Raw genomic sequence first — 22193 nt, forward strand, 5'->3', positions numbered from 1 at the left:
GTTCATCGTACATCGTGTGATCAGTTTTCGTTAGGTACTATTTATATTTATATTTAATTTTAAATTTTAAATTTTGAAATAATTTATAACCGCACGATATATGATGAACGATTACAATCGCTAGATTCCTAATATCCTTAAGAAAAAGATCAATCCTTAGAAAAAAGATCATCGATGATCCTTTTCCCTACAACTAATCCCTATTTTTTGAATAAAATGAAAATCCCTTCCGAGTCTAGCGGTGGATTGTATGATTGGGTCAATTGACCATCCCTTTCGATTTGATTGCAAACAAGACGTGATGCAGTACTAATACGACTAACTGGGAATTCATCAAGCTGACGACGACTTATTTCATTCTTTTCCGGAATATACGCTTTAATTTTGTAATGAAATTAAGGAATTATAGATTCGTTAATCATCTGTATTTATCATTAAATTAACATGCTTGCAAAAGATTAAATAATCAAAGAAAAACAGTTGATAATATAAACTGGTACTGTATTTTAGAACTAAACCCTAAACCCTAAACCATAAAAATAGCTGCCGTGGATGTTATAAAATTAAATTCTTTTGTTATTGGTACTCTTAAAATATGAGCTTAATTTTACTTTAAAAAGTTTGAAGGTTCTTTTATCCAAAATGGTCTCTGATATTGTTATAACTCTTTACTTTACTTTGGTCCTTAAGATTTAAAATTGATAAAAGTGGTTACTGAGATTTTTCGCTATCAATCATGTTGGTCATTCTGTAGAAAAAATCTCCGTTAAATTAAATAAGTCACCAGTTTAAGGGAAGGGGATGATTTAAAAAAAATACACTCAATTTAACTGAGATTTCTAACATAATCAAAATGATTGATGGTGGATAATTTCAGGGATCACTCATATCAATTGTAAATCTCAATTATCAAAGTAAGGAATTATGTCAATCTCATGGATAATTTTGCATAAAAAATAAAGTTTGAAAATACCAACTAAAATCTACCGATACTTTTGTTCTTAGTCTTCAAATATATGCGAAGTCCGAATTTTCACTCTCTAATATATTAAATTAAATAAATAAAAACCTTATAAAACTGTGTTGCATAGCTGAGTTTTTAATTAGTTTTTGGATCAAGTTTCAATATTCAACAGGAATGTAATGCATTTGGCTATATAGGTTGCCGGGCAAGGTGGACATTTTCAATGAGAGTGATCAATCATCTAGTCAATGTTCCAAAGGATTCACATCATGGATCCTCTTTCAAAGTCAAGAACGCCTAATTCAACCGTAAAACAAAGACCTGATGATGCACATATCTAGTCTTTTTTTTTTTAATTTCAAAATCATCAAAATTATATAACTTTCATGGTCAAACAAAAGGATTAGTGATATGTCTATAAATCTAAAATTTATGATCAACAAGATCCAATGTGTCACAAGAAACTGCATCATCATAACCTGAAAGCGATGCGGCGATTTAACTCTTGGATTTTCGTAAATTTCAAACTTGAGTCTTGTAGTTGTTAATTAAGATTTTACGATCAAACACCTGAATTTCAAAAGGGTGGTTCTATTCACAAGCCATTTTTACTTTTCATACACCCCTCTCAATTTCGACTGTCGAATCAAATGAATTGAAGAAGATCAAAATACAAAAATTAATAAGGGTTTGTGAGAGGTAAAGTGTTGAAATGTACTACCCTTTAAAGGACCAGGATCCTCTCCTGAGCTAAGGATGAGGATCCTCCTCATCAATGAGTGTAGGTCGTTGGATGAAAATTCAACGGCTACAAACAGGGGGATCCCTTTAAAGTTATAATAATTGTAACCGTTGGATTTTCATCCAACGGGCCACATCACTTGATAAGGAAGATCCCCTTTAAAAAACCGAGCTAGATCTCATAAGATAAAGGCTACATATGTCATACAAATGTCACATAAGGAGCTATCGTCGTGCTACGAAAGCAAAAGCTTGTTTATGCAACTTTAAGCGTTTACCTGTCTATATTAGTGTTTGACAAAATGCTCATCAGACGATGCAAAAGTTTTCTCTAGTTTCTTTTCAATATTTCATTTTATGATGTTTTCCTTTAATTTGATGATAATGAGATGACATCAGTACAATGTTTGATTTTATGGCACTTGTAGGTTCCACTTCCCTATTTTTTTTCCTTCTTAAGGGTTGGCTTGGTATTGTTGTGTTTTGAAAAAAAAAAAAAACTGCTTTTACTATGCTGTGAGAATAAGCTTATTTTTGCTAGTTTATGTTTTTAGCTTTTTTCACTCAAAACTATGAAAATAAACTGTTTTTAAGAGTTTGTCAAATACATTTTTAAGCTCAGTTTTTTTTATACATATTTTTTATAAAAGCACATCAATATCAAACTAATACTAAAAGGGGTGCCCTTAGATTGATCCTCAATTATGTTACATTTATTATTTTGAAAAGATGGTATACCAAATTCGGAAAAGTAAAGACAACTCCATTTCTACTGTGGTAGGCCAAAACTCGTTTTCCGCCGTCCACTCTCAAACCCCATGTGGTCAATGCATCGCTGCTCATGTTTGGATTTTTCCATGTGCCCTAATCTGTTAAATTACCTGTAAAATCAAATTAATTAGCCGTAGCGAAAGTGTTTGGTTGGCTACAATGACATCTCCTGCCCAACTCACCAAAAGCAAGTGCATAACCACATTGACATGAGCGGATCGGATGTGTGTATGCAGGGGCGGAAGTATATTGGATCAAGGTTGTCTTAGAATTATTTGGAGTTCAAAACTATACAGGTAAAGGTCTTTTGAGGATTCTATGAATGTTTGGTACAATTTTTTTTTTTGCCCACCAAGTGCTTGATTTAATGTTTACTGTCTGCTAGGGTTGTCTCGACAGGTTATGTCGACAATCCTCGACAAATACTCTCAATATTACTCATTAGGTTGTTTCGGCATATGACGATATCTGTGGATTTGTGTGCATAATGATTTAGCTAACGAAAACAAGCCCACTAAGTGTTTGTAGAAATGGGACAATGAATAAACTAAAAATTATTTTTGTCTGCTCTGCGCCATGCTTCTATTTAGAAAACTTGGACCTTTAACCGTGCAACCTCCTAAAATTTGAATCTTGAATTCGCCACTATGCGTATGTACTCTTTCCTTTGCATTCGTGTTTATATTATCAGTTTGGGAAGAATATTGCATCGACTTTCTGACGATAGAAAATGCTAATATTGTACCCAAATTATGGTTCACCAAAACATTATTATCCAAAATTACAAGCAAATTTACAACTGCTCACTCCAAAAACATATCTATTTACACAACCTCACATACTCTAGTGAAGTGGAAAAAAAAAAAAAAAAAAACACACAGAAAACGTTGTAGCAAAATGACTGTTTTACCTCTAACCCCGGTGCGGAGGGAAACCGTTATTCAACGTGCCACGTCATTCCAACCGCAATGTAAACAGAAGAAAGCGGGTCCCACTCAGACTACCAATCACGACCGTAACACACTTGCTGCCTGCTTCCTCGTGACAGTGGGGCCCAGGGGATCCCCGTCGGATCAAGAAACCACGATTCCTTTTTCCTTCAAGTTTTCCAAGACGCCCGCCAAATTACGCAACGTCGACACCGACTTCGCCCGCCCACGCCCCGGACCTCCGACCCGAAACGAACCTCTTCATGCCGCCCAAACCAGGCGGTTCGCTCTCCACGCTGTATCTCGGCGTCGAGTCGATAGACAGCGCGTCGAAATCGTCCGCCGCCGCCCTGTCCCTAGCTCTCGACGTCGACATCACGCTGCTGTTTCTCGGCGGCGAGTCTTCCGCGAACGGCGATTTCGCCGATTTCTCCCGGTGTCCTCCGTGCCTAAAAATCGCCCGAAAACTCGCAAAGAAACCGAGTTTTCGTCTCTCCGCCACCGGTTTAACGGACTTCTCCATGGACGTCTCGGCCGACGATCCGTGCCGATTCCTGAACCGACGCTTTCTATCCCTCTTCGATCTCACCCTCCCCATACACGAGACCTTAGGAGACGATGGCTCGATCATCGGAGCGTCCGATTTCCCGACGGATCCAGTCCGTTTCGGGAACAGTCTCGTGTTTCCGGCCTTGGAGTGCCGCCGGTTCTTCTGGTCGGCGTAGTTGTGCTTCTGCGGCTTCGGAAGCCCGATGATCGCCGCCTTCGACTTCAAGTTCTTCGAAAACCTCTGTGAGTTCGAATTCGAGTGCGACGCGTTGGAGTTTCCTTTGGTGGAGTCTTTGCGCTCGTAGAAGGCGTTGCGGTCGAACCAGTCGTACTCTGCGTCTTTCGAGAGCCAGAAGGATTCCGGCGGGAAATCCGGCGCAACTTGAGGTTCATCGGCATCTTCTTCCGGCCGGTCGTGTCCGGCAGTGAAGGCGTCAGCCTGCGTCTCGCAGGCGATTTTCCGATCCATTGAGCCTCCCGCACACGCCGAAACTAGGGTTTCCAAATCGACTTGTGGCATATCGCAGAAAAAAAAAATGTTTATGAAAACTTACAGATAGAAGGAGAGAGAGGGTGATGAGGAAGTTGTGAGAGGAGGAAGAAGGATTTATAAAGGTGTGTTGTTTATGGACTTCAAAGTCTTCGAAGTCTCCGATGAGAAGTAATATAATTTCCTTTTTATTTGTTATATATTTTTTTACTATTCATTTATTTATTTTGTTTGACTCGTGCTGCGTGGTTTCGTTTTTGAGAAAATGAGTTTTCGAAGTCAGTCATGTTTTTTTTTTTTTTTTTTTTAGCTAACGATATTATCTAGATTAAAAAGAAGGGAGTAGATTTAGTCTCACAATGAGTTAGCAATAATATGGTTCAAATTTGTTTTTGATAAGAATTTAACCTAAGACATCTCGCTTACAAATGATGAGGAACATCACTAGATAATTTTGATTTAAAGGTTTTAAATGTTAAACAACTTAAAAGAAAGCAAAATCATTTTTTTTAATTTTTTTATTAAGTTATCAAATATTTTTAATTTTTAAATATCAACTGATATATTTGATTCTCACATGTCGAGGACATGAGAAGAGCGGGGACTCTTTCGAAAAGGTAAAAACAGAATAAACTTTTCGTAGTTCGAAGGCGGATGATACAAAACGCTGATTGCTTTACGCACTCGTTGATCATTTCTTTCTTTCGTTGGTGTCTCTCTAATTAATATTTGTTTTCTTTTCCTTTTGTTAGTTCTTTTTTACTCGGCTTTTACAACGGCTTGGCTTGCAATTTCACTATAAAACACTAGAAATTTCTATAAGTCCAAAAATCATATTTGTCAAAAGCAAAATATACACAGAAAATAACTGAAAGCGTTTTTTTAATTATCAAATACAAAATAATTTGAATTAGTGACTACAAATTGGAATTCTCGTGTTTTTCTTTGACTCTAATTTGGATAAATACACTTTGTTCGCCATGTCATTCTACTGAAGCATTAGCCACTGTTTTATTGTTGGTATTTATCTATGTGACATTTTCATGTAAGCTCATAAGATATCTATTTGTTGTATGCGTAGTGCTACCCATACACTCTTTTTTACTTCTCACACTCCTTTTAATTTTCGACCGTCAGATCGAATGAAGTGAAGAAGATAAATAATAAAAAAATATCAAGGGTGTGTGAGATGTAAAAATGAGTATGTGAATAACACTACCCTTGTTGTATATGTCTTTTCACTTTTTGTGTTTTTTATTTGTATATGAACAACATATATTAGAAAACACGATAACAAATATGTCTGTTTGTAAGTTCAACTAACACCAGTCGTTCTTATAATATATTAATTTCTCATAATCTAGTAATAAAATGAGAAATGACAAAAGAAATGCATCATATCGTAGACTTTATGTTCATTCGATAAAGTGACAAAAATTGAGAAGAACCACATTGTGGTTTGTAAACAAAGTTTATATTAAGACTGATCGAGTATAAAGTGTTGCATCAATTTTAACCTATTATGAACACTTACTACAGAAATTTGGGTGGCCGAGAAAAATAATTGTAAGTTAGGAAGATAAAATTTCTCTAATAAAAAATAGAATAAAATAGATTTCTGTATGTCTCAACCTAATTGACGACCAAATCCAACAAGAAATACGCCCAAATCCAATTGAAAAGATCATATTATTCCATGACAACTTGCTGCGCTAATACTTTATTTGACTGCTCCCAATAATCCACGTCAGGTGTCCCAATATGCATGCCGAACGCCGATAAATTGGTACCAAAGTTTTAAACGATTTCTAAATTAAATAATTTTTTTTTATATAAATATGATTTTTAAATGATAATAAAGAGAATTAACAGTTTGATTATTGTCGATGTAAATTTTTGTCGTCTTCAGTTTTGACGAAAATGTACCTGTAAAACAATCAACACCTTTGATCAAAGACCTAAGCCTCACGTGCCCACGAGGTGGGAGGTTAGGTTAACGGATCTCTGATATTTAAGTTAGTTTCTCTGAGAGAGTAAAGTGTTTAGGGCTCTCCAAAATTGGTAGAATATGAGGTATTTATAAGGCTAGGGCTGGCCATATAGTGTTTAATGGAGAGATATTCTCTAATTATTCCCAAAATATTAAATAGGAAATAATATCTTGAGATAATGGTGTAATTGATTGGAGTTATTCTTCAAGTAATGTATTAAAGATATGATTTGGGTATTTAATCCTTATCTTTAATTCCTTGCCAATGATAGGTGAGCTGTGGACAGTTGTGTTCAACTGCTGAGTCCTTCAAGGATGTGAGCTGCATGTGGGAGCATTTGAGAAGCCTGCCCATTTATTGAGGGCAATCTTGTTTTTCTTTGAATAAAAGTCCATGTGTCGCCTCTAGAATATTTGAGATTATTTTAGGCTCCACAATTATAAAAGTTCTCTTGTCTTTCTTTCATGGGCAGGGGTCCTGCACTTAGCATCTTTTCCGGTTAGAGACCTGGGATCCCGCATAATTGAATCCTTTAGTTGGCTAAGTCTATTCTAGGGGAATGATTATCGTGGCCAATTCTGGGAGTCATCCGGCGCAGGTAGTCGATGCATTTAGGAGGAACTAAGCAGTCGTAAAACCCATCCACGTCTAGATATTCCGGAGTAGCTTACCCTCTCATACTGGAGAGCATACCCGTATGGGTGTCGGGGAATTAGTTTACCCTCTCGTGCTGGAGAGCTAACCCAAATGAGTGTTAGGGAATTAGTTTACCTTCTTGCAATAGAGAGCATATCCATATGGGTGTCGGGGAATTAGTTTACCTTCTTGCGTTGGAAAGCTTACGCCATGTTTACAGGGCAGCGCGTCTTTTGCTTGTCATAAGAGTATGATAGTTTGTTTATGCATTTGGCCCAGGCAGCTAGACTGTTGACATACTGGTCACACTAACCTTCCTTCACGGCTGCTCAAGGTACCTCCTCCATGTAGTGCAGTCGTTGGTTGTATGCCCAAGACCTCTGTGGAATATGCAATATTTGGTCCTGTCCATCTTAGAGGTGTCGTCTTTTACGGGTGGCGGTGACTTAAACCATGGCTTGTCCTTAAGGTCATGGAGGATCTGGTTGATTGTGACTGAGAACTTGGTGTATGTCTTGGGCGCTTTGCCTCCATTCGCTGGGGATTGGTCCATGTGTCTGTCTACTAGCTTACTTTTGTTATTGAGCGATTTATCGCTTGCCTTCTTCTGAGTCGGTTCCGCGTCTTTACGCGGCTGCTCAGACAGCTTATAGGAGCGTTTTTCTTCATCCCAGAGGGAATGCTTTTTTACCAAAGCATAATAGTTTGTTAAGGACAGGTTTTCGCCCATAATCAATTCTCCGAAAAACGGGTGATCTGTTGAGAGCCCCTTTCGGAAAGCTGAGCATACGATGCTGTTATCCCATCCGACAATATTTGCCTTCTCCATCTTGAATCTTTTACCGTAAGTGCAGAGTGACTCATTTTGGTCATTCTTCATGTTGAAGAGGTGGTCAGATTTCTTTTTGATCGAATGGTAGGACAAATATTCCTTAGTGAAAGCTAAGGAAAGTTCGTTGAAGTTTTGAATTGAGCATGGCGGCAGGGTGTGGAACCAATCTTACGCCTCGCCTTTGAGTATTGTGGCAAAGATCTTGCACATGAGAGCGTCATTGTTGGTGTAGAGGGTCATGACACTTTGGTAGTGCATCAAGTGTCTATCCGGATCTTCATCTCCATTGAACAAAGTGAAATGTGGCAACTTGAACTTCCACGGTGGCTATTTCTGCTCGATCTCGTCTGTAAATGGTGACCTGCTCAGGTTAGTCACGTCTCTATCTACGGAGAGCATCGTCGGTAGTGTCAATGCGCTAGAATCTGCGTAGCTGCTTTGTTACGAGCCTTTGTACTTCCTCCTGGATTTGAGCCTGGTGGGGCAGCGGAACCTTCAGCTGCCTCCGGTGTTGACCTGCCGGTCCACGTTGCTTTTCGACTCGTCCTGCTCGTCTGTACCGCCGTTGCGGTGCACGTGGTTCATGCTGCTATGCTGTTCGTCCTCGTGCTTGGTAAGGGCTGCTAGTGGAACTCGAGCTGGACTGCTCGCGTGCTTTTCTCTGGGCGTCATGCAGCTGCCTATTCTGTTGCCTGGTAATATGATCTCCTTGTAGGCCTAGCCTCGTGTGGACGTTTCGCCTGGAATGTCCTGAGCGTTCATCGAAGTATGGACCCAACCTCAAATGCACACTGACTCATGAGCCGAGTCGGGAATAAACACTTCTTTACGCATCTAGGCTGTAGAAGACGTTTCCCCGAGGGCCCAAACGAAAGTGTACACTACCTGAATGCATGGTTCATGGTGGGATGAACGATTCTTTGCTGGGACGTAGCTGGAACGAGTCACGTTCTTTCGCCCTTGTTCTACTTCAGGACACCTTGTATGGGGCGTGTTGCATCTTGATGCGCTCGAGGAGTTGGTTCACCAAGGTGGTTTGCTGCATGAGGGCGTTCGTCAAATTGGTGACTTGCTGGGGCAAATGGTGCTAGCCATTTGGATTAGAAGAGCTTGGATGATGGGCGTCTCCATGTGTGGTGGAAGTATAATGGACCGCAGGTACAAAATTAGGGCTTAAAGCTAGCATTCATGCAGAAAAATGAGGTGTAAGTAACCCTGAATTGATCGCGGGATCGGTAGTCGGATCTGGATCGCTAGAGGTGGCTTTGGAATGGATTGGGTCATAGGTTGGGTCATCGAAACGAGGTGCGGGGCGCGTTTGGCCAACGCCTGCTCGCCTTGGGCCTGCATTATCGTTGGCTCTCCTGGCCATTGAGCTGCTTGGCTGGCAGCAGCTGCTACGTTCTGGGCTCGGGTTTGAGCCTGTTGTGTAGTAAGGTATGTCGCTACATTGGGCTATGTCTTCTGCTATGGGCCTGTCATGGCAGTTGCCAAGTTTTGGGCCTCCTACCCATGGGCTTGGAAGTGGACTTGGGCCTCCTGCCTAGGGTTTGGTGGGAGTGGTGTCGTGGCTGTTGGGTCACGATGATGATGGTGGTGGAGCATCTCCGCGATGGTAGGGCTCATCCTGCCGTCTCATTAAGCCTTGAGGATCTCCATTGTGGGGCTATGTCATTGTCTCCACTCTCCGGTCCAAATCCTTCCATGTATGGGGTTCCATTCATCTTAGTTTATGAATTTCCTACCATTGTATCCTTTCTCCATTGATCAAGAAATTTTTCTAGGAAAAATTAATTGATACGACATGTGAGAAATTCAATGTAACAGAAAATTCAAGAAACTAACGTGAGAGGCTTCTTCGAGTGTTTTGAATCAGCTCTTAATGAAAGCACCAATTTGTCGATGCATGTTTCCGTCGTCTTCAGTCTTGACGAAAATGCACCTGCAAAATAATCAACACCTTTGATCAGAGGCCTAAGCCTCACGCGCTCACGAGGTGGGGGGAGGGTTAGGTTTGTTGATGCACAAAATCGGAGGTCACGTAAATCCGACCGTGAATCTGCATGAAATGTAAATAACACAAGATGTATCGTGGTTCACCCCAAGGTTTGGGCTACGTCCACACTGATTGTATTTCTTTGAGAGTATTTGCGAGGGAAAGAGTGTGAGAGCTTTGCTCTAGATAGGAGAGGCTTAAGGTTTGTGAGGGTGAGAAGACCCTTTTATAGAATAAGGGTTTCTCCCATAATTACATATTTACCCCTTCCTTTATTACATAATTACATTTAAGTCATTCGAGTATTTATACGAGGTCTAAATACGAGGCCCTAAATATGGTATAAACATTAGTCCCCCAAGTCTTCAGTCAAGAGAGTCTTTTGGCTGGAAACTTGAAATTTAGTCCATATGTGGGTCGAAGTAACTAGATGCTGTCTTGAACTGATGCTCGATATGAGGCAGTGCTCAATCTGAAATGACGCTCAACTAGAAGTAGCACACGCTGCGAGGCTGCTCGGCTCGTGGCTTATGTTGCCTTGGTTGGCTCGGCTTGCGGTGTTTGAAGGTGAGGGAGTCCTTTTTATAGAATAAGGGCTCGCTCCTCAATACATGAATGATGGGCTAGAGTTGATGCTCTCTAATGATGGTGAGGGAGTCCCTTTTATAGAATAAGGGCTCGTTCCTCAATACATAAATGATGGGCTAGAGTTGATGCTCGCGGCAAGGCGGTTGCTCAGTAGACGGCGATGCTCTCTAATGATGGTAAGGGAGACCCTTTTATAAAATAAGGGCTCGCTCCTCAGTATATGAATAATGGGTTAGGAGTGATGCTCGTGGCGATGCGATTGCTCAACTGGTGGCGATGCTTTCTAACGAATGTGAGGGAGTCCTTTTTATAGAGTAAGGGCTCGCTCCTCAATACATAAGTGATGGGTGTTTTCTAATGAAAATGAAGGAGTCCCTTTTATAGAATAAGAGCTCGTTCCTCAATACATAAATAATGGACTAAGTCCCCCAAGTACTTTTCATGAGGCCCAGTTGAGGCCCAATATATGGTGTATAGTGTAGTCCCCCAAGTCTTCAGTCAATAGAGTATGTTGGCTGGAGACTTCAAATTGAATCCATGTATGGGCTGAAGTGGCGGCTGTTCGGATGTGGTATTTGTATACCCTGCACTGAAGCTTTGTAAGTGAAGCTTTGAAACTGGAGCTCTGTAAATGAAGCTTTTGAAGCTAGAGTTTTTGTAAATGAAGCTTTTGAAGCTAGAGCTCTGTAAATGAAGCTTCAAAATGAAGCTTTTGAAACTAGAGCTTTTGTAAATGAAGCTTTTGAAGCTAGAGCTCTGTAAATGAAGCTTTTGAAGCTGATTGACATGAGTGGTGCTCATGAATATTTATGTTGATTGACATGAGTGATGCTCATGGATGTTGTCATGAGGGATGCTCATGAATGTTAACATGAGTGATGCTCATGAATGTTGACATGAATGATGGTCATGAATGTTTATATATGATTGTCATGAGTGATGCTCATGAATGTTTATGTATGAATGACATGAGTAATGCTCATGTATAATTTGGAGTACTATGCATACTTTTGATCACCTGGTTGGTGGCATGAAGGAGAATACGGGGTTGTACATTTCATCACCTGGTTGGTGGCATGAATGGCTAGTTGCCAAATGATATTAGAGTACGGGTTGTACATTTCATCACCTGGTTGGTGGTAATAGCGGCAGGTTGCCGAATAATTTTGGAGTACTGGGCGTACTTTTGATCACCTGGTTGGTGGTAATAATGGCGGGTTGCCGAATATTTGTGGAGTACTAGGCGTACTTTTGATCACCTGGTTAGTGGTAATAGTGGTGGGTTGGCGAATATTTGTGGAGTACTGGGCGTACTTTTGATGACCTGATTGGTGCTATTTCGGGCTTATAGGCCTTCGCCCTCTACACAATATTCCATCCCATTTATTTTGGGCTTTGTCGTTTTTTTTTAATTACCTTCTGATGGGGTTTATACAGATGTCTGCAAAAGATAAGAAAAATAAATTACATCATTCAAAAATAAATAAAGCAGTCGTTGGGGATCAGACGTGATGTCCAGCGTGCTGTCATCTCTGTGTGGACCCCTTTCCAGTGAGACTGATGCCATTGCCTAAAATTTCAAAAACCCCACTTTACTCCACTGTTGGTCTCTTTGTTTCCGCCAATATGGCTAAAAATCCTCATCCTTTTTCTTTTTCTTTTCCTCCTCCTCTTTTTTTTTTAATTCTTTTCCTCCTCATTTTTCTTTTTCTTTAACATGGTTTTGTCTATGAAGAGTGGGAACATACACTCCTTCATGATGAGAGTCTTTATCTTTTTCAAAAGTTGATGCCTTTCTGAATGGCTCCAGCTATCACGTTCGAGAGCATCTTCAGAGATTGTCATCAATTTTGGGGCTACATGAACGTGCCTGGTGGATGGATTATAAATCATGGTGGACATGTGGTTATTGACAGTGACGAGTGGGACCCCGGTAGCTGTCATCGTCAGTAGTCGTTGCAAGTGTAGGGGATCATCCTATCCGTGGCCTTGGGTCCCAGGTTGGACAGAGAAATGAAGAGATCGCCGGAGAAATTGTTCGAAAATAGCATCAGCTTAAGGAGCTGACCATTCACCCAGATATTTGACGGAACGCTGCGGCTGAAGTTGTTTGTGGAGACGTCTACCCATCCGAGCTTCGAGTTCTTCCCCAAGCTCCGGGGAAAGTTGCCGTTGAAGGTTGTCAGGGAAGCTTACCGAGTTCATCATCAAGTGCAAGGCAGTAAGCTTTCAACTCACGGTCCGTTTCGCTGTTCATCCGCTGACCAGTCAATGATGGCGCAGAAGCAGGGACCCCACCCACAGGAGGAGACGACTCATGAGGCTGTCGAGACGGAAAAGATGAAGGCTGGCCAAAGGGCGCTCGACGCTGCTACTGCCTCTTCACCTTCCACCCGCTTCTTGTTCTTCTTCATCGTCCATGCCTTAGGATCACGTGCTGTTCGCCGACTCAGCCGACAGAGCGTCGGCGGGAGCTCCCCCCGACGTCTCAGAAGGCGGCGCAGACGGAGTTAGCATCTGGGTTTTGCTGAAAATGTCAGTTTCAATCATCACGGGCGTGTTCTCGCTATTGCTACTGCAGCCGTTTTTTTTTTTATTTTTTTTTTTTTTTTAGCCGTATCATCCACTAGTCGCATTTTCTTTACTTTGGGCTCCTCTGTTGCCTCATCCTCTGATATAGTCATGTTGCCCACCGAAGGAGACCAGGGAAGGGGACAGTTTCAAATGACACTTTCTGGCGGAAGCAGAAAAATTGGTTTTGACAGATTGAAAGCTAAATGATTACCAGGAAAGAGCGGTTGGCCCTTTCGATTTCAACGAAGCACGACAGACTCGAGCATGCCGGAGTTCTAACTTCTACCCGGAGATGATTCATGGCTGCGTAGAATGTTGTACACAAACATTTTACAAACTCCAAAAGCTTATTGAGACTGCATGTAACTTCGGAATGAGACATGCATGCATATGTGTAGTAGTAATCAACCCTCATTCTTTTGCTTATTCTTCACAAATCCATGCTTCAATTTCCTCCGCGCCCTTGCCACAAACTCCTTCATTACCACCCTCGTCGGCCTTGCGCTCGGCTTTTGGTCCCCCGCAATCTCATGGGCCGCAGATCCCTTCCTGGCAAGATCACCGAAAGGTGAGGGTGGGGTCCATCTCGTTCTTGACCTTGATGAGGGTGTCGAGCACCATGGGCCCACACAACAGGGATCATCATCTTCATTGTCACCTTGGGCTTTGGCAGCCATGGCTGATTTCCGATCCATCAGAGATATTCTTTACCCAAATACCCGTATGTTGTAAGAGCTATATGGTGTAACTCGTGTTTGATTTTTTAGGTATTATATAGAAGTGTAGGTGTTTAGGAAAGCTAGCTAAAGCTTTTCCTTTATATTTAGACTCAAAATGAGTTCTTTCTCTGCAGATGGATGGATTGGCTTTTTCTCAGCTTGGTTGTGTTTCTATGAGAGAAAGAGAGACTGTGTTTCTTTAAGCTAGAGAAAGAGATCATGAGTAAAGAGAGAGTCTGCGAAGGTTTTCTGGAAAAGCCAAAGAGTGAGGTTTTTGGGTTGTGTAGATTCATGATGGACAGTAGTGAGGTTGTGAAGGTTTCACGGTGGTGAGATGAAAAATTGAGAGAAAACAGACATAGCTTTTCATGTCGATTTCCCACAGACGGCGCCAAATGTTGATGCACAAAACCGGAGGTCTTGAAACAACGTAAATCTGACCGTGAATCTGCATGAAATGTAAATAACACAAGATGTATCGTGGTTCACCCCAAGGTTTGGGCTATGTCCACACTGATTGTATTTCTCTGAGAGTATTTGCGAGGGAGAAAGTGTGAGAGCTTTGCTCTAGATAGGAGAGGCTTAGGGTTTGTGAGGGTGAGGAGGCCCTTTTATAGAATAAGGGCTCTCCCCTAATTACATATTTGCCCTTTCTTTTATTACATAATTACATTTAAGTCCCTCGAGTATTTATACGAGGTCTAAATATGAGGCCCTAAATATGGTATAAACAAGGTTAACAGATATCCGATGCCTAAGTTAGTTTCTCTGAGAGAGTAAAGTGTTTAGGGCTTTTTTTAGGGTTGCAAAAAGCTCTCCAAAATTGGTAGAATATGGGGTATTTATAGGGCTAGGGCCGGCCATATAGTGTTTAATGGAGAGATATTCTCTAATTATTCCCAAGATGTTAAATAGGAAATAATATCTTGAGATAATGATGTAATTATCCTAATTTAATTAAATTAGGATTATTTACTTGATTGAAGTTATTCTTCAAGTAGGAATGTATTAAAGATAGGATTTGGGTAATTAATCATTATCTTTAATTCCTTGCCAATGGTAGGTGAGTTGTGGGCAGTTGTGTTTAGTTGCTGAGTCCTCCAAGGATGTGAGCTGCGCGTTGGAGCATCTGAGAAGCCTGCCAATTTATTGAGGGCAATCTTGTGTTTCTTTGAATAAAAGTCCACGTGTCGCATCTAAAATATTTGAGATTATTTTAGGCTCCACAATTATGATGTTCGGAAAGTAATAGTTCATCAATCGTAAGTAGGGAGACAAGTAAGTCCCTATAAAAAAACACAAGTATTACTTTATTTAAATACTAAAATACAGCCATCACACTGTAACGTAGTGTTTTATTTTATGATGACATGATATTACTACAATTTACGAACATAAAGTAATTAAGTAGTATGCTAAAAAGGTTGCCAATTGGTTACTCATTATTAAACTACCTTTAGAAAATACTACTTCATCGAGTGATATTATGTACACTAAAAGAGAGGGAGTGGCCGCTAAGCCTCATAGTAGGCTAGCAATAATATGGTTCAAAATTATCTTTGGCAAAATTGAACTTATAACCTCTCACTTACAAGTAAAAAGAAATATCACTAAACTGTCGTACTAAGCGGCAGTTGGTCACTGAGTTTATACTAATAAAAAAATAAGAAAAACTAATGAAAAGGGCTTGAAAATTTTGAATTTTAACGATAAGGACAAAATAAAGGGTTAAGTGAATGGTACCATGATTGACTTTTTAGTATAAAAATGTAGTTTTTCGTTAAAGTGAACAGTACCGGGAGCTTTTAGTTAAAGTTTCCTAAAAAAATAACCAAAGTATACAATATTAGGGTTTAGGGCGAGAATCCGACCAAACTAATTGTTGCCACTGATATAGATTTACATGAGAATTTACAAATCACGTACTAACAAGAACTCCAAGTAGCCATTAGTCAACAAATTTAGAAAGAAGAGGAATAATGTCTGCACATTGTTTTTCACCTCTTGTATTTGTTTTTTTCTCTTTCCTCGTCTTTTTTCTTCCCCGTTTATGAGAACTGATTAAATAAGAAGCAAATATAACAAAAATATGCAAAAGGTAAAAACGAAGATGAAAAATCATTCCCGGCCATAGAAGTAATATCAATATTTACATCTATCTCATGGGATCATCAGCTAATTAATCGCTTTAGAAGATTGAGAGGCAGCTGGTTGGTCAATTTTGTGCCCTTGATTATATTTATATATTATGGCCTATATATATATATTGGAAGACAAATGGCATGCTTCGATGTCCTTAAATCAGGGGAAACAAAATTATTAGTAGCAATTAACTTGCAGGCATGCAGCAGCAATATGCGTGATTGCATGTGATATGATGGGTTGCTATGTCTCCTAACATGATTTGGCTTGCAATGTCTCATATGATCACACACTGACATATGAGAGTCCATCCATGCATGTCGCAGGCCGGCTCCTTAGTCGACATTCTCTCCGTATTTTTGTGTCCGTAATCTAAGGAATCAGAAATCATGGTCGTTGAAGAGAGAGAAAGAGAGATCTGGTTGGACCAGTGAAATGAACTAATAAGGATCGTATAATTGAAAATGAATGGTCCAGTTTTCTGTCAACACCGGACACAAAGATCCGGAGAGGTCTTAGCCCCTTTTCTCTCACTACTGTAGATTCATTTTCTCTGTGTACATACCCACATACACACATACATACGTAAATACATATATATATGTTTATATATATAATTTCGGAGAGAAAACAAGAATGGTGAAATAAGTCGAACACTAGCCTAACTGTGGAGATTAGTGCTTAATCTCATTAGTATGGTACTGGCTGAAAATTTTCTGATACTTAACTTAGCAAGGAGCGATTAAGATGTTAGTGAGCAGTGTCTTAAGGTAGTAAATGATGATTACCAACAAAAGGGAATCGTTGTTTCTATTTTATAAAGGGGAGGTGGGAGGACATTCTTAAACTTGGCCAATGTGAAATTTATGAGGTTCGCTAGGTTAGAGGAAAATCTCTCATTGGTTATGAGAATAGTCAATAGGTGTGGTTGCCACGTGTTGTGGCGCTCACTTGGTTGGGATTAATCTAAGTGTTTCAGCATGAATGCTCCTTAGACATGGTGCCTTAGCAGGTAACATGCATTCGGATTGATCATATATATATATATATGTGGTACAAACAATTGAAGATATACTATTCGCACCTAAAAGATTACGTGATATAATTCTTTAGTTCATTTGATTACACAAATTTGAGAGAAAATATCCTTCGAAGATGATCTAATTTCTCGTTATAATAATATAAATAAATAAAAAACTAAACAAATCTTAGGCATAGTCAAAACTCAAAAGTAAAGCACTAAACAGTTTCCCAAAAAAAAGAAAAAAGTAAAGCACTAAACTGCACTTTTAAGGGTAGTGGCCATAAAAAGGTTTCTAGATGATCACATTGAAATTTGAAGATATGAATCCCATACCTTTCGAAAAGGACGGGAGAAAGAATTAAGGAAAGGAACATGCAAGCTGGCTGGAGCCTGGGACCTGCATGCAGTGCGAAACCTAGGCTAAGACTCGTGTGACATTTCGTTAACTACTTCGTCAACACAAGAAAATATATCATATAGCATCATTCTTACTTAAACAAAATAATTGACAAACCAAAAGGGAAAAACGATTGTGACCTCGATTGCTCAAATTCAATCATGCATGTTTCAAATTCATCACCTTGATTATGGTTGATGCACAAATATGAACAAACTTAGATCTGATCGTAAAATCACACAAACATACAAAAACAAATATATATTGTGGGTCGCTCAAAGTTAGGCTACGTCCACATTGGTCCAGGTTCCGTTTCCACTACATAATCGGGTTCATTGCATAAATGGTACATGGAGGCTTGAGCCTTTGAGAGGGTAAAATAGCTAGAATTTAGGCTACAATGAGAGAATCTCTCAAAATTGAGGATAAGGGAGTCCTTTTCTAGGACAATGGTTTCATGCTATTTAACATAGTTGATGGGCTAAATAAAGCCAATTATATGGCACAACAATTATTAAAGTTTTTTATTTTGATTTTTGGGACATCTCCAATACGCATCAAAAAAATTTGGACTCAAGTCTTAAAAATTAAAACATTCTAATCGTCTAAAATTTTAAGTCATTACATTGGTGAAGAAATCCAAAAACCATACGTAATATTCCGATCTGACTTGTTTAATCTTTAATAGTTTGAGTTCGATAATTTTTACATGGTATTAGGATTTAAGAGTGCAGGGAATCCATCCAATTGTTAGGCAACACCTGAAACTGCATTTGCATTATGCTCAACATCTCTGAATTCTGGTGATTAATAAAGTTTAATTAATGGATAAACTTGGTTGAAAATTTTCACGACTTCTACACAAATTCCCTTTTTGTTTGGTGAACTGGAAGTGCATTATTAGGGAAAACGGCAAAGGTTAGAAACTTGTTAAATACTTAGCCACTACTACAATATTAGCTTTAGGTGGTGAATGATGGTGGCGGATTTAGAAAAATAATGTCGGATAAATTATATCCGACACCTTATTTAATTAGTGGCGGATATTAGAAACATCATATCGGTTATATCCGACATAAATTCCTAGCGGATAATTATTGGCAGATATTATAAAATTACTGGCGGTTATAAACGACAGTATTTTTGAATTTTTTTTAAAAATATTTTTGACAGATTCTGGCGGTTTTTAAGTTACTGGTGGCGGTTTGTAGGTTAATGGTGGCGGTTATAACGGACATAAATTGATTATTTTATTATTTTAGTATTCTGGCGGTAATTATTTTAGTATTGTGTCGGTTATAACCGAACCGCTTTTCAATTTGTTGTTCTTTCAGATTTCGTTTTCTTCCTCATCTTCATTTTACTCATTTTCTCTTCATCTTCAATCTTTCTCTTCTCTTCCCCTCAATTTGTAAAATTTTCAATTCTTTTTCTTCATATTTTAAAATGTTATATTGATTATAAATAAATAAACAAATGGTTTAAATATTTTTTTTCACTCACGGTCCCGTTACCTAATCTCTGAATATTTTTTTGTGTGATGTTTTACAGATGCTATCTCGGAGTATATACAAACTTATTTGACGATTGGATCTTTGAAACTAGTTTCGTAAAATGCATATCCTATCAAATTGATAGATTTAACAAACACTTAAGAGTTAATGTTATACTTCCATTAAGTATAAAAAATTATCCACTAGTGTAAATATTTTAAATTGAAGATCGAATTCGTTCAATGAATTCTTATAGGGTCGAGGAGTGTAGCTGTAAAAAATCATCAAAATCGGAGCTAACATAACCGTTAAATTGTGATTTTTCGTTTATAACCGTCGAAAACTTTTGCTCTGTTACCTAATCTCTGAACGTTTTTTTTTTGTGATTTTTTAGGTATGCGATCTCGGAGTGTGTACAAACAAGTTTGACAGTTAAATCATTGAAAAAAGTTTCATAGAATGTTCCAGTGCCCCTAAGACTTGGCAGAGGTTCGTCTCTTGTTCAAAGATCCAGTCACTCTCTGCACAGGCAAAACCTACAACAAGTCGAGCATCGAAAAATGGCTTTCCTGAGGTAATCTCTCATGTCCTGTCACAATGCAAAAGCTTCACGATTCATCCATGGTGCCAACTCATACTCTTCGCCATTTCATCAATCAGTGGCCGGAGATGGGCAACCAATTTGATCCTCATTGCTTTGTATTTTCAGGATGAACTGTAGGAAGTGAAGAATGTGGTGTACCTTATTAGCTCAATCTGGTTTGCTCCTTAGCTGCAGAATCTGGTTCAAGCATGTTGGGTCATTTTGAGCAGAAGAAGAATGCTCAACGAGAAGGAGAATGAGAAGAAGGGATAATGTTGTCATGTCCTTTTTATATTTTTTTTATTATTAATCAATTTGCTGTCGGTTTTATCCGATAGAGAATGGTCTTATTTATAATTAATATATTACCTGGCGGTTCTAACCGACACAATTTCTGTCGGTTTTATACATTTTCTGTTGGTTTTGTATATGTTATGTCGGTTTTATCCGACAAAAAATGCTATTATTTATTCATTATTAATTTATTCTTTGTTGGTTATATCCGACACAATTTCTATTGGTTTTAGAGTATTTTCTGTCGGAAAATTCATTTCCTGACGCTGGCAATTCTGTCACTTATTATAGTCGTCACTGCATCCATTTTATGTTGGATTTTGCTTAAAATCCGACAGTAATATACGTTTTTTGTCGGTTTTTGAACAGCCAGTTATAAATAATTTTGTAGTAGTGAGCTAGATAAACACACACTTTATGCTTGTTTCCTATTTTTTTATTATGTTCCAATACTTTATAATCTACATATCATTCTGTTTTGCAGTTTATATATCTCATTGAAATTATATATTTTCCAAGTATAAGCAAACACTTATTTATACAATACATAATAAATTTACTTAAATCAACATGGTTTGCCTAGGCCCTCGCCTATGACTTGTCTAGCCCGTCACTCAACTAGCCCCTAACGTCTTTTTAAACCTTGACCGCATTGATAAAGAAACTCTTTAATCTAATGGGTTAGTAGACATTTAAAGAGACAAAATGTTGTAAATTGATACAATTCCAAAATCTCATAGTGTGTTATTTGAGAAAATTAAAACTGCATAACGTGTTCGAAAATTACTTTTATAACCTGAGTGTAAAATGTAGTTAGCCCTATAAATTTATACCGTAATACGTAAGAGAGTGGATATTGTCCAACATTTTGTTTTGCTTTGATTTTTTTTAAGCATTGACATTGCTGGATTCATTTTGTCAACCCTAGAGAAAGTAACTTGATACATAGAAAACCAAAAGTAAAGCACTGGACAGCACTTTTAAGGGCAATGGTTGATCGCATCAAGCTTTATTTTAGTTGCCCTACCATAAAAAGGTTTCTAGATGATCAACTTGGAATTTGAAGATGTATATTTCATACCTTTTCAAAAAGGGGGGGAGAAAGAATTAAGGAAATGAACAAGAAGCTAGCAGCTGGAGCCTGGGACCTGCATGTGAGAAACCTAAGCTAAGACTCGTGTGACATTTCGTTAACTCCTTTGCCCTCTTTAAACAATTAAAGTTAAAGTGTACTTAATCAACACAAGAAAATATATCATATAGCATCATTCTGCCTTAAACAAGATAATGGACAAACCAAAAGGGAAAACGATTGATTGTGACCTCGATTGCTCAAATTCAATCATGCATGTTTCAAATACCACCTTGATTCTGGTTGATGCACAAATGTGAACTCCCTTAGATCTGATTGTAAAATTACACAAGTGTACAAAAACACAATTTACATCATGGTTCACTTGAAGTTGGGCTACGTCCATGTTGGTTTAGTTACCATTTCCACTACAGAATCGGGTTCATTACATACGGTACATGGAGGTTGGAGCATTTGACAGGATAATAGTTAGAGTTTAGGCTACAATGAGAGGATCTCCCTAAATTGAGGGTAAGGTGGTCCGCTCACCCTTTGTTTTTGCGCCTCCTTAAGGATTTAGAAATGAGTTGTACGATTCCGGCATTGAGGCATTCATGTATCGGTAGCTTTGAGTCTTCTCTCTTATATAGGATCTCTTCCTTTGTAATCGCAATTTTAAATAATATTCATTCCGCCGTATTCTTGATTAGTGATATGATCTGAACATGTCCCTGCATTCTCATATTTTTAATGTTTAAAGTTACGTATTTTATTTAGGTTTGATCTTTTCGGCATAAATTTGCATGCATGTTTTCAGTGGCGAAGCCATGTATTGTCAGGGGGAGTGAGGGGCGAAATTTAAAAGGTTTAAAGTACCGAAAATATGTGGACATCCATTTAAGGTCTAAGTCCAGGGTTAGAAAGGAAATTATGTGAACTACCCAGAATATTTGTAGGAGAATTTGCATTAATTGAAATATTCGAAGGAGGATTTGGACTTGGCCTAATGCTTAGGCGATGACTTAGGCAGACTAGGTGAATTTGAATAAATTTATTATATATCGTATAAATAAGTGTCTATTTATTATATAGCATGTAATATCTAAAAACATTGACTATAAGACATATAATATAAAAATATTGACAAATTTTGACAAATTTTGTTCTATTTGATGATTGGAGACAAAAATTCAAATGATTACAAGTTCATAATACTTTACAAAATATTTTTAAAGTTCTTATGAATTTGTAGTGAATATGAAGATAAATAATAGTGTCAATAAAGTGGCTAAAAAAATATTGAAAAAGTAGGCAAATTAATCAAACAATAATTAAAAAACAAAACAAATCTCAAATATAAACCAGCACATTAAATAGCTAGCTATGTGGACCATATTGATTGGTTACA

At 38.5% G+C, this 22193-nt stretch overlaps 2 protein-coding genes across 2 annotated transcripts; both read right to left on the bottom strand.

Moving 5' to 3' along the window:
• Positions 1-3601: 3601 nt before the first annotated feature.
• Positions 3602-4474, bottom strand: LOC103454007 (uncharacterized). Its single transcript, XM_029093055.2, has one exon. The coding sequence runs from the start codon at positions 4472-4474 to the stop codon at positions 3602-3604; it is 873 nt and encodes a 290-aa protein (XP_028948888.2).
• Positions 4475-7390: 2916 nt separating this feature from the next.
• On the bottom strand, positions 7391-7951 carry LOC139191522 (uncharacterized). The gene has a single exon (XM_070812408.1). It carries the CDS (start codon positions 7949-7951, stop codon positions 7391-7393), a length of 561 nt encoding a protein of 186 aa, XP_070668509.1.
• Between the last annotated feature and the right edge of the window lie 14242 nt (positions 7952-22193).

The sequence above is a fragment of the Malus domestica genome, chromosome 14 (assembly GCF_042453785.1).
Source record: "Malus domestica chromosome 14, GDT2T_hap1".
Taxonomy (NCBI): domain Eukaryota; kingdom Viridiplantae; phylum Streptophyta; class Magnoliopsida; order Rosales; family Rosaceae; genus Malus; species Malus domestica.

Excerpts from the sequence above, each read along its gene's own strand:
- LOC103454007 (XM_029093055.2), bottom strand. The coding sequence starts at position 4,474 with ATGCCACAAGTCGATTTGGAAACCCTAGTTTCGGCGTGTGCGGGAGGC.
- LOC139191522 (XM_070812408.1), bottom strand. The coding sequence starts at position 7,951 with ATGAAGAATGACCAAAATGAGTCACTCTGCACTTACGGTAAAAGATTC.